This window comes from Macrotis lagotis, chromosome 3 (genome assembly GCF_037893015.1).
Source record: "Macrotis lagotis isolate mMagLag1 chromosome 3, bilby.v1.9.chrom.fasta, whole genome shotgun sequence".
NCBI lineage: Eukaryota > Metazoa > Chordata > Mammalia > Peramelemorphia > Peramelidae > Macrotis > Macrotis lagotis.
The window spans coordinates 145,104,447-145,126,948 of NC_133660.1; the positions used below are offsets into that span (position 1 = coordinate 145,104,447).

The window sequence follows — 22,502 nt, forward strand, 5'->3', positions numbered from 1 at the left end:
CTTTCATTTTCATATTCCTTTTCCCTAGCATATAAACCTGTGTTTCTTTTCCTGAACACTCAGTTCCAAATTTTCTTTATTACTCTTTTAAAAAATTAGAATATACTGAATAAAGAACTTAAAAGTTGATAGACTGGAAGGTTTGAAGGATTGCTTACCATCCTAGAATTATATTGACATAGCATAGAATCATATTAGCTCTATTAATAACAGCATTTTTTTTTACTCTTAAATAGTTTGTATTCTGGGTAGTCTTAAGTTATTTGTTGTAGTCCATGTTTTTTGAGGTTTTTGGTATATCCCCCTTCACTACTGAATAATTTCTTACTTTTGAGGTTCATTTCTCTAATTTATAAAACATTTCACATTCTAAAGCCATGGAATATGAGACTTCAAACAAAAGACTTTAATAAATATTGATTCTAAGTTTTGGTCCGTTTTTCTGTTATTCTGCTAAAGTAAAACTTTCCATGGAAAAAGAACAGCTTACTGATTGTTTGTTTTAATTGCAGCTCAGTGTGATTACAGTACAGAGAAGAAAAGCAGCCTCCATGATGGATCTGGAAAATATTTAAAAATATGCATCGTGCATTCACATCCTTTTAGAGTTGGGAAAACTGTCAGAGTAGCTGTGTATTGGAATGGTAAAGCCTGAAGCATATGCTTAGGCTTATATCATTCTGCATAAGCAGATTCCTGTCTGGGGGGATGGGACAGCCAAACAGTGATGTCTTCACAGTAAGTAAAGGAAATAGACTACAAAAATATAGTCCCCTACTGGACTTCAGTGGAGAATAAAGCCATCTCAGAAGAGTTCATTCCTTTCATGAAACTGTATATTTATTTACTTGCCCTTTTTTCCCTCCTCTAAAAAATCTAAAGTGTTAATTACAACTCTAAATCATGAAAAAAAAATTGAGAAAATGCTAGAAGTTCAATATTTATGCCTTCAAGAATTTGTGGACTTCACAACTGATCATAATTTCTAATCAATTTTCATATTTCCAAAATGTTCATTTTCTATAGTGAACTCTTCAAATTGTAATAAATTTTCCTTTTTCTAAAACAATGCTGTCATACATCTTGATATATATAATTGGGATAATTTTGTTACAGTTCTGACTCATTTCCAATATTTCTAGGACTTGCTGCCTAAGGATTTTTAGGGTCTATGACTGATAGTCAAAGGAATAGTGATCAGTAGAGTTCATGATCTAAAAATCACTTAATCATTTAAATTTCAGTATATTGATATTTAAAATTTTCGCATTTCTTATTCTATTTACTACTTTTTAATTATTCTAGGATTCTACTTTTTTCAAAGAACTTCCCGGTTGCTATATTTCTGAAAGTTCACATATTTTTATTTGCAATTTGGTAATGGTACAAGTTAAATAGTGAGACTATGGCATTGATAATGCCATATCACTTCAATTTTAATAAAACTTAGCTATTATTTTTTATCTATACAAAATAACCATTCTGAATTCCTTAATCATTTGGACCTTAGAACTGAAAAGAATTGGTGTAATATTTCATCCAAGAAATTTGATTGCCTACTTTTATTTAACAAAAAGAATATGCCTAAACCATCCACAAAACTTGACATTGGCCTAAGTTTTTGGATCGAAAGTTTGAATTTATAAATCCAGATATTCCATTTCTTAGCTTTCACCTCTCTGATGTCAGAGTTTTCCCTGTTGGTGAAAATAATAAATATTATTCCCAATATTTATATTTCTAAAGTACTTTGTAAACAGACAAAAATGTATATATGCATATAAATACAATAATAATGTTCCCTACTATTCAATTATTTCAGTTTTTTTAAAGCATTTTAATTTATGTCTTTACTTTCTATAACTGTGCATGCAAAGGAACTTCAAAGTAAAACTTCTCTTCCCATGCAGGACTTGGAGTCAGAAAAATCTGACTCTAAATCTGGTCTCTGTCACATGCTCCAGGAAAAGCCTGTAAGTTCTCTGATCCTTAGCTCTAAGGCCTCTTACAGGTCTAAATCTCTGGTCCTAGGATATTAAACTCTACTCATTGCTCATGAGTAATACTTGCTCTGTCTTCTAAAAGCATACAGCTTCTCCCTCCTTTTTTTCCCTCCCGCTCCTCTGTCTGTGTCTCTCTCTCTCTCCCTCCCCCTTCCCCACTCTGCCCCTTCTCTATCCCTTCCCTCCCTCCCTCCCTCTCTTCTCCATCCTTTCATTAGTTCCCCCCCCCTTTCCCTCTTTCTTCTTGACTCCCAAGACTTCCTTTCCTTAAGACTCTTTGGAATTTCTGTCTCTAGATACATTTGCTTTCCATGTGCTTTGGGAATATGTAAACCCTTGTTTACAGTGTTCTCAAAGAAAAGCCAGAATACCTACATAAAAATATGTCCTTCTGGCCCACTAATGAAAATGTTCCAACATTAACAACAAAATCTGACCATCAAATAGTTAATTTTTATTTCTCCAAGATACCACATCATCATTTGAGGATTTGACATATCTAAGAACTTTTTTTGAAATTATAAATTCTGCTTTTATTCTCACAGTAACATTTATTTTGTATACTCCTTTCAGAAAGAGGAGACGATAAGGATGCTAACAGGAGAGAAAAAAGGACATGAAATGAAATTGAAATGGATACACACAAATAGTTCATTTTATTTATTCATGTTACTTATTGTGTCTCCTGAATGAAGAAAGAAGATATGATTACCTCCTTTTCCTCTCTGTGTATGAATATTCAAATCAGAGTAGCCAGCAGACTTCTGAATAATCTCCCTTTTGAAGCTACATGATATGGCTACATTAAGTATGAAATACCTTATTTATCTATCTGCCACCTTCAAATGGTGGCAATAATATATACATTTCACAAACATCACATGCTCTTTCATCACATGAAAAAGCAATTCCTATATTTTATTGTAAAATCTAATTTTGAACTGACATTTTTTCCTCTTTACTAGCAAGTCATTGTTGAGCCACTTTTCTAAATTCCCATTTGATAATGATCATTATCTATCTTATCTATATAAGGTGATAATTTTTAAAAATTAAATCAAAAATTCCATATCCAGAAGTCATCCCTTCTGTCCTTACAGATCTATTGGGCTGTGTGATGTTTGTGCCAGTTAGCATTAGAATTGTTGAACACAGTTCTTGGTACATCTAAATGCTTAATAAATTGTTTGTGGATTGATGAGTTTTTCATCCTGATAAGCTGGGCAGTGAAATAGAAGGAATACTGGCCTGCAAGTCAGAAATCTCTCTTCTGTCCTTACATCCCTCTTCCCTCCTACCCCTGTTCCAAGAGCTTACAGCAACCTTGAAAAAGTCACTTAATTTCTCTGAACCCCAGCACACAGCCTTCCACCAGTGAAGCAAAACTTGTGGAGAAAGACTAGACTATTTACTGATTCCAGATCTCCTGATACCTACAGGGCTAAAGAAAATGAACACTCTGAAAGAGATGGGAAACACAGGCTGAGTAGGCAGACAGAGAACACTTATTATGTGCCAGAACTAGGCTAAGTGCTTAATATATAAATAGAAGCCCCCCCCCCCAAAAAAAAAAGTGTCTGCCCTCTAGGAGCTTACTGCCTAATGGAAGAAGAAAAATCCATCAAAAGAAACTGAAAAGTAGGGTGGAAAATCAGAAACATAACTCAAGAGAATGAATGAAGCATTGCTGGCCCTAGCGTCAAAATAGAGACTCTCAAAATGAGGAAAGGGAATTAGAATGGAAGAGGGATGTTTCAAGATGAGAAGGCAACTGAGTCATGTACCGAAGTCCAGAATCAGAAGCATATTTATCAGGCAAGCTAAACTATTCATCTACTACTGAAAAACTGACACCAACAGATAGTTGCTACAAGTTGCCATCTCCTTGACAGCCACATCTACCAAAGATCAAAAAGAACATTCTTACCACCAAAGTTACTGATATTATTCAGTAAATTACAATAAGCATGTGTTTTTTTAATCAATAGAAATTGCATTAAAGAAAATGCATTACCATTTGCTTTTGCTGTACCCTACCAACCATGAGCTCTTTCCATCTGATTTGCAACTGAAATATCCTTTATGTGTGTCTTTTCCTTCATTTTTTTTTTTTTGCAAGACAATGTGGTTAAGTGGCTTGCCCATGGCCACACAGCTAGGTAATTATTAACTGTCTGAAGCCAAAATTGAACTTAGGTACTCCTGACTCCAGGACCGGTGCTCTATCCACTGTGCCACCTAACCTCCCCTATGTGTATCTTTTCCAAAAGAATGTAAGTTCCTTGAAAGTAGGAAGTCTTTGCTTTTCTGTTTGTATACCTCATGCTTAATGTAGTGCTAATAATAAGCACTTAATAAATGCTTTTTCCATTCATTCATTCTGAAAAATGGAGCTAATAATGCCCTCCCTCCCTGTCTACCTAGAAGTATTATTTCAGTGAATATATGGTATTATATATATGAAAGTGAAAGCTTTGAAAATTACTATTTGCAGTAAAAATAAACAATAACAGCAAATATATAATAGCCAATAATTTGACCATTAATATTCATATTACCCCAAACATCAGCATCATTGATATCATTTCACTGGCAGGCATTCTGCCATGTTGTAAAACTTCATCTAGTTCATCATTTTGCCTGAATTTACTACTTATTAAGAACATATAACTGAAAGAATTGGATTTATCTTGACATTCTTGTTATAAATGAGACCAAAAGGAAAAAAGTTATGGCAAAATGAAAGAATGGCTCACAATTTCACCTTGGGAGAGGCAAAGGAATCAGCAGAATTTGTTTTGTCATTTCCAGTGCAATAGGTAACATTTCCTAGCACATTTTGTCATCTCATTTGCAGTGCTCATGAGAAGTACTGGTGAAAATTATTACAGCTTACACATCCATATCTGCAGAGAATGAAGACATACAGAAAATCTTAAAAGAACTTGATCAGACTCTCCAAACTAAATAAAAATATTTTAATGCCTTGTGACTTCAATGCAATTGTTATAGTATGTGTAAATGGGAAGAAATATAATGAAAAATTATAGCATAGACATAAGGAATAAGAAGCCAAAAGTCTATAGAATGTACAGAAGCTTTATATTTATATATCACTATTAATTTCTTTTAAAAAAAGAAATGGAAATCAATAATATGGAAAGCCCCTAACATTAAAAATATTAAACTGATTAATAATCAAGAAACTTTTTAAACAGTGATATGGAAGTCATTTCTGATTTATTTGTGTATAGTTAAGCCACCAATGGTACTATGAAAGGTTGAAATTAATACAAAACTAGAAGGATGAAAATTGGAAAATACTTAATGTGCAATTCAAACAACTCAGTCCTGTCTTATTCAAATTTTTTATGATGAAAAACATACAGATGGAAGAAAGGATAGAGATACAGCAATATATTTCTTCATAAGTAGTTTGTTCTTTCTTTAGAGAAGGAAAAGATGAGTGTAGTCTAACCTGTGATTTCAGTGACATACATTGCTCATGATTGAGTAAATCCCTTTCACTAATTCTTCTATGACTTACAAATATTGGACACTGAAACTTAAGTGACTTAAGGATCTAAATGAAACCTCAAACCATTTTCCTAACTCCAAGGCCAGCCTTAAAGCTCCTTGCCAAACTGTCTCTGAGAAGTTTAACTATTATAAATATTTTTTGTTAAATTTTTATTGTTTCATATAGTAAATATTTTGTTTCTTACATTACCATAGTTATACCAAATATTCCTTTCCCTCGTCCTTCCCAAAAACTGTTCCATATAGAAGTAGAATTTTTTAAAGGAAAAAAAAAACTGACTAGTACATTTAAAAAACTTCAAAAACTTGTATAGTGGAATACCTGTGGATCTCCTTCCTCTATAAAGGGATAGTTTGGAGGTGTTTTCACATATCTCTTTATTCAAATTCTGCTTAATCTTTATAATTTTGTGACATTTATTTTTTATTTTATAGTGTCTAGTTGCTCTTTCCATTTACATTTTGTAGCTCCTGAGTATATTGTTTTCTTGGTTCAGCTTTACTTTGCATCAGTTCATATAGATCTCTCCATGTTTTTATATATTATCACACATTTTCCTACAATACAGTAGTATTCCATTTTATTCATGTACCATAACTTGTTTAGGTATTCCCCAGTTGATGGGTATTTACTTTGTTTCCAAAAAAAGTGCTGCTATAAATATTTTAGCAGCTATAGAAACTTTCTTGTCCAAGATTGCTTTTTGGTATAAATACAATAATAGAGCCTCCATTTCAAAAGATATGGACATTTTAGTCACTTTATTTCTAAAATTCTAATTGTTTTCTAAAATGGTTGTACCATTTTACAACTTCATCATCAATGTATTTTTATGCCTGTCCTTCCACAACCCCTTTTTTTTCCACTTTGCAGGGTGTGAAATGAAATCTCGAGATTTGATTTTCATTTATTTTGTGATTAGTAATTTGGAGCCTTTTTTTGATATGGTTGTAAATAGTTTATGGTTCTTATAAGAATCATTTGTTCATATCCTTTGAATATTTACATATTGAAGACTATGTACATATATGTGTGTAAGTGTATATATACATAAACATACATTATATATATATGTGTGTGTGTGTATATATATATATATATATATATATACACATATATACACATATACTGTAGATATCTTGGATATAAAACCTTTATCAGAAAAATTTGGTACAAAGATTTTTTTTCCCCCATTTGACCATTTCCCATTTTATCCAATATGATTTGATACTGGCTTTGAAGAAGGTTTTTGGTTACTAATAATTATAGTCATATTTTTATCTTTTGTAATTACCTCTGTCTCTTGTTTGGTTAAAAATATGTCTCCTATTCATAGCTGTATGAGGTATATGATACTTCTGCTCTAAATTTTTTTATAATATGATCTTTAATAATAAGTACATGTGATGATTTAGAATACTAAATTCTAAATGGTGTAATGTGTGTTGTAAGGTATTGGTCTTTACACAATTTCCAGTTTTCCAGTAGTTTTTATCAAACAGAGAATGTTTCCCTAGGTAACTTAATGTTTTCAAAATCTTATCGAACTCTGGGTTTTGCTATAAACATATTTTGAAAATCTTATGGATGAAGATTACCCAGTCATCAAACATTTATTTAGCACTTAACTCTGGAGACAAGCTGGGTCTTAAAGATACAAAGACAAAAATGAAACAGTATTATGAATGGAATTGCCTCATAAAACAGGATAAAAAATTGGTTTAAAGAAGACTTGGTAAAATCCAAGTGAAGTAATCCAAAGAAAATCTGAAGATGAAAATTGGAGGACAACAAAAAGAAAAGAGGAAAAGATCTGCAAACACATAATAAACTTTTTTTCACCACCAAGGACAAAAAGCCACAGCACTTATTCAATATCCTGGTCATAGATAACTTATAGAAAAAGGTAGAACAGTTGCTAGAGAAAACATAAAAAAAAATCTGGATTAGACCAAAGATACATTAAAGAGATTTGTGCTAGAGGCAAAATAATTACGAAGACTTTGAGAAATTCATTCACAAGGTATCTGAAGAGGAAATTCTAAAAGTGTAGGGGGGAATTGCATCTTATTAATATGGTAACCAAGAGAACATAAGAATCTACCAATCAATATACCTACAAATTTTTTAGAGATTCATCTTTTCCCACATTGAATGCATCCATAATTGAGGTATTAGTAGGGATGATGGGATTTCATAGAGCAAAATACCTTAAAAATTCTCTTCCAACAAGGTATCTCTCATGAATACATCACAGTTTTTCAAGATTTCTTACACAGCAACAGAGAAAACCTTTCTGATCCACTTGCCATAAATATCAGGCAAGGTACAAAACAGATTTATGCTTGACAAAACTATACCCTATGATGAATGAGAGCCAGCACATATTTCAGGTTAAAAAAGAATTCCCTGTGGCTAATGAGGTCCTCCAACTACTTCTGCTCAGATGTTGCATTGTGCTGGTTGCATCAAACTCCAGAACACTGGACTGCCTCCTGGAAAACGTTTTTAGCCACTTAGAAGTATGTTCCAGTCATCCTTATAAAATACATGTATGAATTATATCTATTATTGAAATGAAAGCAGATGAATATCCTGAGAAGTTCATCATCATGAGCTCTAAGAAAATAGTATGAATGAAAAGATGAACTAGACCCAGAATCGCACCAGATGAGGAGAGTGGTCTAAATTGATTTCAGGAAACTGAAAAGTCTCATTAATGGTCCTCCCTTCAATTCTCCATAAAACAGAAACCATATTTTTAAGCCAAATAGTCTACCATTATTATGTAGCTATGAATCTTGGAACAATGCAGTTTCCAAATAATCAAAAGTGAGTATCAAACAGAGTCTAGTGGAGATGTCCATACTGGATATGAGCAACCTGCACCATATAATATATGGAACTTCAAAGAAGAGAAATGAATAATAAGAAAAAAAGTAGCGAGCAACTTAAGTATACCTCTGGTATCCTCGAAATGTCAGGAAGACTTCTAATTTGATTCTTCCTCAGCAGATTTAAGAGAGGACATAGAAGTCACACAGGATGGGGAAACATGATTGGCTTAGGATCTGTACCATTGATGATATTCAAATATATGTGATCAGAAATTCATTTGAATATGTAGTATTAGCATCACATAGAAAAATCTCAGTTGCCTCACAGAATTGTTATTGTGATCTAATGGTACTTGTAAAGGTGTTTTTAACAGTAGAAAAATATTTTCAAATTCAGCAAATAATATTGTTGATGGTTAAAAGTTTCTAACAAGAATCAGACATGAGAAAAAACTAACCCTTATTAACATTTATCTCCAGCATTCCCCCTCTATATCTGTTAATGTATCTTATCTTTTCATATACAAAATCAAATTGATCTGGTTATATTAACATGCAAGAGACATAAAATAATAGTATAGTGATTCTTAACTACAACCAAAGACTTCTGGCTATTCTTATGAAAAATAATTAAACATCTATCCAAATGTTTTCAACTCTTCTCCCTGGCATTTTATATTCTGTATCCCTAGTAAGAAATGTCAGAATGTTTTTTGATACATCATCAGTTTCACTTAATATATCCAGTTTGCCACTAGATATTGATAAATATTTTTGCTCTGTTTAAATCTTCCTTTGCAGGGGCGGCTAGGTGGCGTAGTGGATAAAGCACCGGCCTTGGAGTCAGGAGTACCTGGGTTCAAATCCGGTCTCAGACACTTAATAATTACCTAGCTGTGTGGCCTTGGGCAAGCCACTTAACCCCATTTGCCTTGCAAAAAAAAAACCCTAAAAAAATAAATAAATAAATAAAATCTTCCTTTGCCCTCCATTTCCACAACTATGACTTTAGACCAAATTGTGGTCCTCTTTTGCTTGAACTGTTTCAAACATACTTCCCTACCAAATCCTATCTCTAATACTCTGCAATTAATATTTAATACTACTATCCTCCAGAATGCTAAACTCATTTTATTCAACCAGACTTTCATCCCTCTCCTTCCATGAAGCCTTAAACTCCCTGAAATTATGGTGAATTGTTAATGGATCTGCTCCTATATTTCAATATAAATATTCATTCCTTGATTTAAATATGTCACATCTATTTATGCCCATGTTCAGTGTTGGTGCTAGACTTTCAGTGTTCCTTGTTTCCATCATCAGTGTGTGTCTCAAATTGTCTCTCAAAGGACGAAGTTGTGCTTAGCTTTAGCTGTTCATAAATGGGCCCTTAATAAATACTTGAGATTGAAGGTGTCGCGGCAAAGGAGTACCTGGACATGATGCTATGGATCTTTCCTATATAAACCATATTTGGAAATATTTCCCACATGGAATCAGGATGACAAGATACAAAAATAACCACAGCAGGAATTCTTGAAAACTTCTGAGTTGGCATATATGATTAATACTATCACTATCATCAAGAACCTGTGACATCATGGACAGTTTTGTCTCATATATTTTATTTATCAGGACAGATGTTGCATCACACTGTCTAGCAGGATAGTAAAGAAATAGACAAGTGCTTTGAACTACTCAGAAGGAATTATATTTTCTATATGTATAAGTAATTGATATTTATTTAATCCATTTTTCAGAAAGTTAATAGCTGAATAGGGAAGGGCACCACTGACCATAAGCAGATTTAATCATATATTTTGGTCATAGATTCTTTGCCTTTGAATTATGTGATGTTAGTTTGAAGCTCTGCCTATAGAATTTGAGCTGGTCTCTCTGGGAAAGGAGTTTTTTTTTTAATTCTCCAGGGAATGATGATGAGAATGTATAAGATGCCTTGAAGACAAGGACCATTCAATAATGGACCAAAGTATAACAAACAAATAGGGATTTTTTTTTTAGGTTTTTGCAAGGCAGTGGGGCTAAGTGGCTTGCCCAAGGCCACACAGCTAGGTAATTATTATGTGTCTGAGACCGGATTTGAACCCAGGTACTCCTGACTACAAGGCCGGTGCTTTATCCACTATGCCACCTAGCTGCCCCAAAAAACAAATATGAATTGGTGATTCCCTGCCAGGTGGTTTCTTAACATCAACAGGAAGAGAAAGTGGTTTGCTTTCTTCCCTGAGGCATAGATCTGCGACAGCACAGAGTCCTAAAACTTGTCAAAACTTTCTACTCCCCTATAATGAATTAATGTGAGGACAAAAGTTATTTGTTGCCACGATGAACTTATAAAGCATTGCTGGGGATTGTGAAGTGTTGGACAAGAAACTGAAGACCTTAGCAGAAGAAATAATCTTTTTTATTAATATTTGTTTTTACTGTTGAAGGTAGTAGCCTCAGAAAGGAGATGGGTTGGAAAAGTACCCAGCTAGTTAAGAAGGTGGTGTCTTAAACATAGGATTTGGTCTTGGGAACTAAGGCTCAAGACAGAGGAATGATAGGTTTTTGACCAGTGATGAGCTACTTCTGATGAGAGCTGGAAATTTTTTTTTTTAATTTCCAGGAGTAATTTTAAATTGATAGGGGAGAGACTGCCTGCATTGAATTACCAGACCTTATACCAGAGGGTATAGCAATTATGACATAAAAAAACAGTGAAGACCACTGGTTTTCAAGAAGTATTACCCGATTATAAAGATAGCAAAAAACCCTATAACCTCAGACACCCTTAAACAAATGCACAAAGTATGGATAATATTTAAGGTGAACCAGAGAACTTCATACAAAGAGACAAATATAATTATCACTGAAACTTGTTGGGATGTGACAACCAAATAGAATGTGGCAATAGGAAAGAATATTCCATTCCAAAAAATACAATTACATGAATTTGTGAGTAGATGGATGAATAAAAAAGCATGATATGCCAAACACTGGGCTGTGTGCCGAGGATACAGATAGAAAAAAGTAAGATAGTCTTCCTCTGAGGGATTTTCATTGTAATAAGGAAAAGCGGCATATATAAAAGATTTTAGTTTCAATTGGATAAAAAGATCAGAAGTCCTAAGAGTTAAACAGCAAGGCCAATGTAGAGACCCAGGATCCTTGGGGTGCCCAAGGGCAATGAGCATGGCAGGGTGTAAGGCCTAAAGCACTGTAAGGGTACAGTGGGAGAGCACATGAGGAGGCCTGAGAGCTCTCCATCTAAGTAAGATCTATATTGATGGATGACTCCCAGGTCATCCAAGGGACCTGGATTTTGAAAAGGACAGAGCTAGTTAAGAAGATAGTGTTTTAAGCATAAGATTTGGACTTGGGCCTAAGGCCCAAAATGGAAATGATGGGCTCTTGACCAGAAATGGGCTACATCTGATTAGAGATGTTTATATGTCCATATATATTTGTGAAGTGTGTATATATAGAAATATATTCAATTACACACAAAAAGAGACTGATGTTAAGTCTACAAACCAAAGGAGATAATCATAATGGAAATAATTTGAGTGAAGAAAATGGAGGAAGAAAAAAATATTGCCTAGATTATACAATAAACTGCCCAGTGAAGCAGGCTGAGTTTGGGAGCAAGGAATGGAGGATGGGGAGTGAGTACAAATCTGGAATAAAACCATGTATAGTCAGAATAGGGGAACTTCAACTATCTATTGGACTTTCATAATAAAAGTTGTATTTCTGAAAGGGCCCTTGGTAGCTTGAAAATAGCATTACATTTGGAATCCATACATTGCTTCAAATCCTGGTTCTGACCCCATCTATAGGACCATGGTCAAGTTTTTTGCCCATTTGAGCTACATTTTTCTTACCTATATAATGAATATAATATTAATCTTATCTGCTAGTTGATAGTATTGTAAAAAATTGTAAACAAATGTTTCAATGATGAATTGATTTTTTTAATGAAAGGAACAAAAGAAACTAGATTTGATTCTAATCAATATCAAGAAACTGATTACTGAAATAGAAATTTTGCAAACTTAAGACAAAAAGACTGCTCCATCCTAAAATTTTGAATGGAAAAAAAAAAGGAAACCAGATCTAGTCTAACATAGGCTTTGGGTCTAGAGAATATTTGAGTAAGTTGATAGAAATAGTTGAGATTCTATTAACTGAAATTCTTCAGAAGAATTTGGACCAAGAAAGATGGAAAAGTTTTAAGAATGGAATATAGATAATGCAATTTTGATGAAATGAAAGAATGTACCTAAAAAAGATCAATGTGAATTCAGTAAGAATTAACAGCCAATTATTTTTTTTAGAGAAGTAGTTTAGCACAGTGCATTCAGAGCTGCCTTCGGACTTAAGAGAACCTAAGTTGGTCTCGCTTCTGACATATTGGATATGTGGCTCTGAGCAAATCACTCAAGTTTTCAGAACACCTAGGAAATTGCAGATCAGTAGAGAGAGTTTCCTCTAAGTCAGTGAAATCACAGGTCCAGAACATTTGTCAAAGGTAGAAGCAAGGAGGCTTAACTAATTGAAACTTATACAAAAGGGTATGGCATAGTTCTGTGAGAATGGTTTTGGGAATATTAAAGATTAATGAGCTAAAGTCAATGATTGCTAAAGAAAACAAGGTTTTGTGTTGGGTTTTTTTTTAATTTAGCTTTTGTGGGGAAAGAATATAAAGAGGATATTGACAGCTATGGGAAAATGGGGCATAAAGAACAGACCTACTCAGAATGAGAACATTTGTTTCTCTTCCCAATGAAGAAGAATGGTCTTTGGCCTGGGAAATATGGAATAAAAGTAGTCAAGACGTTGAAACCTAACATAAGTGTAGAGATAGTAAGAGTGTACCTAGGCAGCTTTAACTCCCAGAACTGCATGGTTAATTTAATTTGTAAGAAATGTTAAATGAGCTTTGAAAAACCATGGAGATTAGGACAAAGTCTATAATAATAGGATAGGTCTTTTCCAACTTAAAAAAAAATTTGATAAGCATGAATCTTGTCATCTAAAGGATTGGGTTTGATCCTGAGAAAAATTCTATAGCAGATCACTAACATTACTTTTTGAACATTTGTAAGTGAAAGAAAGTAATTCTAAGAGCCAGAATAGATTTCATAAAAATTCATCTCACTCATTTTTTAATTGGTAGATCTACTTGGATTCCTGCAAGGCACTTGATATATTTTCATTGTTATTTTTGTGACTTATAGTAATAAATGGGCAAGAAGACAATGGAGATAGCATTTGCTTGACCAAGTCCTAAATACTGATCATATATTTTCAAGTGGGAAGAAAATCTGTAGTGGTGAGTGCCTTAAGAATGTACCCTTGGGGGTGGCTGGGTGGCACAGTGGATAGAGTACCAGCCCTGGAGTCAGGAGTACCTGAGTTCAAATCTGGCCTGTCTGCTCATAGATGAAAAGTACCTAACAGTTTTATCAGATTTAATAGATTGAACAAGGATCAAGACCTAAAATTATCTCAATAGGTGAGAACAATTTGAACAAATCTTTAAAAATTAAAGATCCAAAAATTAACCTGTAAAAATAGGAAATGGGTAGGAGCAAGGAAAGAAGTTGAGGACTAGCCAGCCAATCATTCATGTTAAAAATATGTGAATGATCAATATGAGTCAATAGGGCAGTAAGGGACACACCCCCCAAAAATAAACATGTAATGCCATCTTAGATTACATTAGGAGATGCATAGTGTTCAGAAAGAGGAAGATCTGGACAATTTTCTTCAATTCTAAATACATTTTTTTGAAAGGATCCAGATGAAGGCAACCAAGACTGTCAAACTAAGCCCTAGAAAGGATTGACTTGTGAGGGTCTTGTAATGGCTGGATTACTAGGGTAAGCATCTATGGATGATAAGGATCATTTCTGTCTGGGAAGTTTAAAGTATGAACTATAATCCAAAGAAGCAAAAAAAAACAGGTCAGTTGGCACTAGATTTTTAAGAGGTTGAAACAAACAGGAGAAATCAGTTCTAGATGGATGGGGGTGAGTCCAGAAGACTAAATAAGGGTGTTTTAGAATCAATCAACTAGCCTCACAAAGCTTCCCTGCTTGCATTTTATCTTCTCCTTAGCCACACCCACAGATGAATCAGTTAAAATAAATGAACCTGGGAAGTTTAGCCATAAACTGAAGGCATGTGATGGCTTTTTTTCAAGGACAGTCTCATCAAAGAATTTGACTTGTTTTGTAGTAAAACTAGGAATCCTGTAAAGAAGTCACAGAATCTGTATTTAGACAATGTATAGAAAAACTAGCAAATACAAGAATTCAGAAGTAGAATGGGGTGCCTTAGGATATCCTCACTTATTAAGAGATGGAAAAGAGGTTCCTCACAGAATGTATGTATACCCTCTGAGGCTTCTCTCTGAGATTCATTAGTCAATTCAATTCTGTATTTTAATATTTTTTCTAAATTACATATGCCCAATAGCATATTCAGTTTCATTCAAACCAGGATTCTGGCATTAAGGAAAAAAAAATTAGTTCTAGGATTTGTTTCCATTTCTTGGTTATACCCTTTTTATTTCAAAGATAATCGATAATTTATCAGTTGGTCATTTTTTAATTTTACTCTTAAAAATTAGTAATCTAGTAATCTCCCCCTCCAAACCACACCCCCATTATAGCTCTATAACTCCATGATTTCATCATATTACATATGGTTTTTTTTAGGTTTTTGCAAGACAAATGGGGTTAAGTGGCTTGCCCAAGGCCACACAGCTAGGTAATTAAGTGTCTGAGACCAGATTTGAACCCAGGTACTCCTGACTCCAAGGCCAATGCTTTATCTGCTATGCCACCTCGCTGCCCCATTACATAAATTTTTAAAGGGAGTTTTACTTGGTTTCACTCTCTTCTGATCAAGTAATCAGTGTTCTACCCAAACTGGAACCCTTAGTGTAATGTTTCCAACATCACAGGTTAATGTGGTCAAAGATTTCAACCTTGAAGTTTATCATTAGATAAAATATCTAGAGGGCTCAAGGCCTAGAGAAAAGTGACAGCATGTCTCTGGAGGGCCATTCTCTATCTATGCAGAAGTAACCATGACAATCCCTTCCTATTGCTCAGGGGCACTTCTTTTCTCTAGGGAAGGGTTATGGTGCTTCAACTTTCAAAGCCTTGGGGGAAGATTCCTGGCTATATCTCCCAGGAGCCCTACAGAGAGATAGAAACCAGCTATTAACAGGCAAGGGGAAAAAAATGATTTTTGCCCCAAATGAATCATATTGGGTTTGAAGAAAGAAATTGAAGGCAAACCAGTTTGTACCACTTTTATATTAACCGCAAACTGAATTTTAAATAGAGCAATGTAGCAGAAAATGAACTAAACTAGGAATCAAGAAAGCTGGGTTATTAAATTATTTTCTAAGTTATTTTACCTTTCTGTCTTAATTTCTTCATCTGTAAAATGACATTGGACAAAATTCTCTCAAGGTCTTTTCTAGCTCTAATATTCTATTACTAGGTTATTTTTAGATTAGCATGGTTCTCAGCTGTGAGTTTACATGGGTAGGAGGACTTTTGCTCTTCTCACAACAAACTAATGCATGGAGAATGGGTGTTTTTATTGCAGCTTAATCTCATGGGCTATGGTCATACAAGCACTATAGTTGAGTAGGAAAGCCCCTGGCCGAGGAGCTATGAAATCTGAATCCTAGTTCTTCCAGTAGTTAATTTCTTAACTTCTAAAAAATGTCAACTCTCAGAGGAAGGCCACCAATTCAACTAAAGCAAAAAAGGCTCCTCCCTGTTCATGGTATCAGCATACTGAAAAATTATTTTCAGATCTTAATTTGTTGTGCTCAAAGAGAGAATCTGTTCTCAGGAAATGGGCAGCTACAAGGTAAACCCTTGTCCTTGCTCTGAGACAAGTCAGAAATAAGACAGTGGAAGATGGTCCCCAATTACACTCATAAGTCCCCTGCAATATTAGAAGCATTTGTCTCCATGTCTTACCCAGATTTACTTGGGAGGTAGTCATTGTGCTGACTAGAAAAGGCCACAGTGTAATACCTGAATCAGGGTTGCTAATCAAGATACACCAAAAGGCAAATTTCCAAGTGGAACACTTTAAATGTATTGCAAAATGTACAGCATTTATTCACATACAGACAAAAAGGCACAATTCTACTAAATATTTCAACAACAAAAACAAACAAAAAATACAGCTGTCTTCAACTAGTTTATAAATACTTCCAAAAAGGGGAGGGGGAGGGGGTGGGTGAGAGAAATAAATACAGGATTGGGCCATGTAATATAAAATAGTCATCTCTACATATACTTTTAATTTCTGATTTTCTCTTCATGCACACCTTTTTTTGTTTTTGTAAATTTTAGCTGAATGGACACCAAGCTAGGCACATAGTGAAAAATTTTCTGTACAAGGTTACAAATGTAATGACAGATTTGTCCATTTTAAAATAAGTTTTGTACATGACAGATATAACCCTTCATTTAGATTTTTGTTGATAACCTAACAAATGACATTCCAGGCAACTTTACAAAAGTTCAACTAGCCTACAGTTTGACGTAATACACTGATCATCATGAGAGATATTTCTTGGTCAGTATGCACGCAGAAAGGGAAAGCTGAGGGGAAGGAAGGGGCATCTTTAAATGGTTCTATCCCAACAGAATGCATGAAGGGCCATGGGTTAGTCAATGCTATACTTGGGGATTCTTCCTAAACAGAGGACCAAGCATGGCATGGAACTAACTTGCACAGCTTATCATACTGCTAGAAAATCGTGCTCTATACCATTTCGCAGTTTGGGGCAGGAATTTTTTTAAAGCATGGGGTAGCTTTTTGTGGTTTTTCTTTTTTCTTTTTTTTTCCTTTTTTTGTTTTTTGTTTTGTTTTTTTGTTTTTTTAATTTTTTGGTTCAGCATAACTTGGGAACATTTGAAAGCTTTTCAACCTAAATATGGGGAATAAAACAGATAAGGCATTATTTCTGCACAAAACTAGCATTCATAATAGTGCAAATAAATCTGATACCTCTTAAAATGGTGAGAGGTCATTACTAGCATAAAATTTAGGTTTTTCTTTCTATGGCTTTTCAAATTATCCCTCTATATATTCAGTCTTCACCCAGAGATGTTGCTGTAGTCAAAAGTTAAGTCAACTATACAATCTACCTTCTCCTTTTTCCAGGAAAGGGTTTATGTTCATATGTAAGAAAACAAAACAAAAAAAAACAACCTGCTTTAAGTTATCCTAGGAGTGAACAGAAAATTCCAATTAAACAAAATCCTCTCATACCTGCAACAACATGCTTATCAATACATGAATTAGTCAAAAGGAAGTTCTTCCCATCCCCACCCTCACCCCCCCCCTGTATTTTAAGAACAATTCAAGGCAATCTAAATTTAGATTATCCTGCTCCCCCTTCCCCATTCATCTATTAAAATATTCTTGGAGAGTTAAGACAGTATGAAAATGATAACTTGCATAGCAAGATGTAATTTAATATGCCTTTTTTGCTGACAACCATCTGGAAGACTTAGAAGTTAACTGCAGAAGTCAATCTTTCCTTGAAAATATCAGAGTTCTGCTTCTTACCTAATGGAGGCAGATGTGTATATGAATTAGAAATATGAATACTGAGATTGATATACTTAGAGCAGTCTTGGGGTAAGTGGCTGGGATTAGGAGTTTGAGTTGGGGGGAAAAGCAGGGCTTGTTCCAAGTGCCCATAATTTCTAAGCCTTGTTGCTATTTAAACTTTTCTTCTCTGAATTTGACTTAACGTATACAGTGAATTCCAAAGAAAATTTACATGACCCTAATACTACCCACTGTCTTGTTACATATGCACTATACTAAGTGCAAAAAAGAAAACATTACTCAAATGAAATGCTAAATTATTATTGCTGATAATTTACTTACTAGTTATTGCCATTTGCAATTAGAAAGTCCAACTTATGAATTAGTATCAGCTCTTGCCAGCTACAAAATCTATTCCAGGATAGAATGCAGTCTCTTTCCTGCATAGGTCTGAATGAAGAGCTTAACTGCAACTTATTGCCTTTTTATTTTATTTTTTTTTTGTTTTCAAAAATATAGATATGTATATTTGACCTATTTTAGCTAGGTCCTTTATTATTATTATTTTCAAAGGAATCCTTTAGTGTTGGAAGCCTGGATTCCCCAACACATATCATTAGTGCAAACCTGATTGCGAGGCCTTTCAGAGTCCACCACAGTCCCAGACTGCCCAGCGACTTCCAACCTAACTTGGGGAAATGATGGTGAGGAAGATGGAAGGTCAAAAGGATGATGAGTAAAACTTGGACCTCAAGTTCCTTCTAACGCTCCCCAGCTATCCTTATGAATTTCTTCATTCTCCTTTTCAGTCCCTAACTCCTCAAAAACTGAAGGCTGCAACATTCTTACATGTAAAGTGACCGTGGGCACCGGCTCTGCCTGGCCCTTCGGACTCCTCCAGTGACCGCCTCTGCCAAAGTCCATTCTCCCCCACCTCATATAGTTCTCCCTAAACTGGCCTAGTTACAGAAGGTCAGAGCCGTTATGTCCTAGAACAAAGAGGCTTGTGGCCAAACCATAAACATGACTTCAAGAGCTAGCATAATCCAAGAAAAGTAGTTTAATGGGTGACTACATGGTGCATGACAAGTTTGTCAAGGACTATGTTTTGATTGTGTACACATAGGAAATCAAGAGTTTGTGCTTTGGGCAAAACAGGGAGAGCAATTAAATCTTGCCAATGACTATTTGCTAACTGGGATCACTGAAAAACCTTGCCCTTTTCTAAACTATTCCATTCTTATTTTAGTGTTTAACTCAAGGTTCCATCCGTAGTAGCCAGTGTCTCAGATGAAATCTACTCTTGTGTTTCCTCAACAAAGTTGGAAATAAAGAACATTTAAACTTCTCAGAACAATGAGTTAGTTATAAATGACTCTGAAGAGAAAAAAACCAAACAAACAAAAAAACCAAACAAACAAAAACCTGTTGTCCCAAGTGCAAGTAAACATATTTGTACAGCTCAGGAATAACTGGACATCGGCTTGTTGATCCAGTGAGAACTCCCCTCTCCCACCCAAACCAACAGCCCTTTGGGTGTCAGCAGGCAGTGGTGGCTCTACCGACCCTATGGCCCCCCACCCGGTGCATCCTGCTGTTCCCCCATCAGGAAGCTAAGATACTTCTCCTGATAATGTCCGTCCTCCTGGTGATAGTGCCATTGGGGCTATGCCTCTGCTGTCTGAATTTCCTTTCAGACGCCTCACTCTCCGAGTCGCTCATCTCCACATCAGGGATGTACCCGTCATTCTCACTGTCCGTCTTTAGTTTGCTTTTTGCCCTCTCCTTGGGTGAAGCTCTGCCCATACCCAAGTAGGAGTAGTTGGAGTGCTGGCGGCAGGCATCCTCTGGGTCTTCTCCCTGCTGCTGCTTCTCTCCCTTCTTTGGAATTCGGAATCCCCCCCAGTTCTTCACTGGGCTAGCAGGTGTGGTAGGCACTTTGACTGTGGTCCGGTTACAGTTTATTTTGACCAGAGAACCATTGCATTTAGGCACTAAATCTTTCCTTGTGCCAGGTGCTGACTGACCCATCCCAGTGGGATTCACAGCCCTTTTGTTTTCTGATTGCCTCTGAGCCAGGTCTGTGGGTCTCAGAGGCTTGTGATTCTGTTTTGAGTGTTTGAGGTCTCCCTTGACAAAATCACACTGAGAACGATTGTCTCTTCTCTTCTGGTGGTCTGACAGTACCATACCATTCTTCTGTTGTGCTGATATAACCTGTGCTTCTGCAAAGGTCTTTTCAAAATCCAAAAAGGTCTCTGGTATATCCATCCCTTCCCTTCTACTTGAGAGGTCTGACTCCTTTAGCAAGGCTTTGCCTTCACTCTCAGGGCCACTTGGCAGTCGCTCCGGCTTATGAGACTTTTTTAGGGAATGGACCAAGGAGGTGCCCATTTGCTTCCTAAAGAATGCGGAGTGCCACTTTAGGTCCTCTATCTTGGGTGCATCTGGACCCACCGAAGGACTATTAAATAAAAGCATATTTTCCAATGAGGAGGAGGAGCAAGAGGAAGAAGGCACACCTAAAAACCAAGAAATCACAGAGAAGATCCAATCAGAAGCCAATTCAAAAGAATAAAATCCCAGACTTAGAAACAAATGGCTATTTTACAACTCATCCACCCACTTCCAGCAGACAATTTGTTAAAGTTTTAAAGTTTTAAAAGTTTAAAAAAATGCATTTTAATAGCAAAAAGAGTGACATTGACCTCCCTTCAGAATCTTATCAAGTTTAATTTGCAAAATCTCTTGCTCTGCCACATTTTCCATAATACCTACAATTCAGACAAGCTTAAGGGATTTTGTCCCTCACCCATAATAATGATTTAACTTGTTTTTGCAAGATTGAGAAGTGTCCTTTTAAACATTCATTGTCTATCTTAGACTATGACTTTGAAGATGTGCTCAATCCTAAAAGCTATCCTTGAGTTATATTATTAAGATCATAGGACTTGACTTTGCATCAACCTGGCAGGTTCTGACAAAACACTATTTGTAAATGCTCATTATTCTATGGCATGTGAACAAATAGTAAAAATGGATGGGGGGAGATTAGGAGAACAGTACAGAACAAAATTAACCACAGAGTCCTCAGAAGACTGACTAAAGCTCCTTTGCCCCCCATGCAGTCTTCTGTTCCCTCAACAAGAGGCTAAGATACTTCTGATAATGCCTGTTGTTCTGATGAGAACGTCACTGGCACCAAATCTCTGCTGTCCATAATCTGTCTAGATGTCTCGGTTTCTGAGTTGCTCCTCTCCACATCCCAGATGTACCTGTCCCTTTCATAGGCTTTCTTTAGTCTGCTCAGAGTCAACAGCTGTTCACAGGGTAGGGACAGCCTCACTCAGTGGAGAAGCTTGTTTTATCAAGACTAGCATCCCGTCTGCCTCTAGTTTATGACCACCAGTGTTTTGGAAGAGCTTCTCATTTTGAAAATACTCATTTTCTCCAAAGATCAAATCTTAATGATAAATGAATTCTAACTCTACAACCAACAAACAACTCTGACAAATATTGTGTTTCCTTAGCTGGACCATCAAGGAAAAGGATTCTGAAAGGTAAGAGAAACAAATGTTATCTGCTTAAATCAGATGTTCCCTCAATCACATCACTTAGAAAAAGTAATGATCTAGTTTGGTTGTCCTGGGGGATATTTCACTGGCGCAACAAACTACTCCTAAGGAAACACTCTCTAACCATGCAATGCATATTGACACTGGCTCTACTCTTCAGGAATTGTCTGGGAAATTAAGATATTCAGTGTAAGTGTTCCTAACCAGCTGGGTTTTTTTTAATTTAATTTTTTTTCAACTACATTTGAAGATTTTTTTTAGATTTTGAATTCCACTTTTTCTTCTTCTCTCCCTTCCCCCTTCCCCTTGACAATAAATAATCTGATATGGATTATACATGTTTAACTGTTATACATTTTCATATTAGTCATGTTATAAAAGAAGAATCAGAACAAAAGGGAAAAAACCATGAAAGCGAAAAAAACATTAAACATATTTTAAAAACTGAGAATAGTATGCTATGATCTGTATTCAGACTCCATAGTTTTTTTCTCTCTGGATATGGATAATATTTTCCACCACAAGTTTGGGGTTTTTTTGATACCTATGTTTCAAAATAATTGATTTTCTTAGAAATCTATATAAATTTTAAATGAGAAGAGCTCTGCTTTGCAAAACTTTCAAGGGGACCAACATGGACAAATAGTTATAATCTATACTTAGAAGCCCTGGTTCTTGATTTCCTTTTGAGTCTGGGCACATCATCTTTTATTTTCCTTTAATTAAATATTTTAGGTGTTAGCAAGAAAACAGCTAGAAGACTGAAGATATCAAAGTAAAATAAAAAAAAAATACTCAGCAGCATTTACACTTTATTCTCTAAGATATCCTCAAGTAGAGGTAATCTGTTTTTCAAACATAATCAGAATGGATTTTTGTCTCAAATGAAGTAGAAATTTGTTATCCTCCTCTTCAATATGTAATATATTGAAGGACTCCT

At 35.3% G+C, this 22,502-nt stretch overlaps 2 protein-coding genes across 10 annotated transcripts in view; one reads left to right on the plus strand and one right to left on the minus strand.

Moving 5' to 3' along the window:
• The window catches only part of SCLT1 (sodium channel and clathrin linker 1), a 287,110-nt gene extending 270,462 nt beyond the window's left edge, over positions 1-16,648 (plus strand). For all 5 annotated transcript variants that reach the window (XM_074229305.1, XM_074229306.1, XM_074229307.1 and 2 more), the window contains one exon: positions 513-16,648. In XM_074229305.1, coding sequence (XP_074085406.1) covers positions 513-575 — 63 coding nt within the window. In that variant the 3' untranslated portion in view covers positions 576-16,648. The remainder of the gene's footprint in view (positions 1-512) is intronic.
• JADE1 (jade family PHD finger 1) overlaps positions 16,516-22,502 on the minus strand; it is an 81,438-nt gene continuing 75,451 nt past the window's right edge. For all 5 annotated transcript variants that reach the window (XM_074229304.1, XM_074229299.1, XM_074229300.1 and 2 more), the window contains one exon: positions 16,516-20,509. In XM_074229304.1, coding sequence (XP_074085405.1) covers positions 19,593-20,509 — 917 coding nt within the window. In that variant the 3' untranslated portion in view covers positions 16,516-19,592. The remainder of the gene's footprint in view (positions 20,510-22,502) is intronic.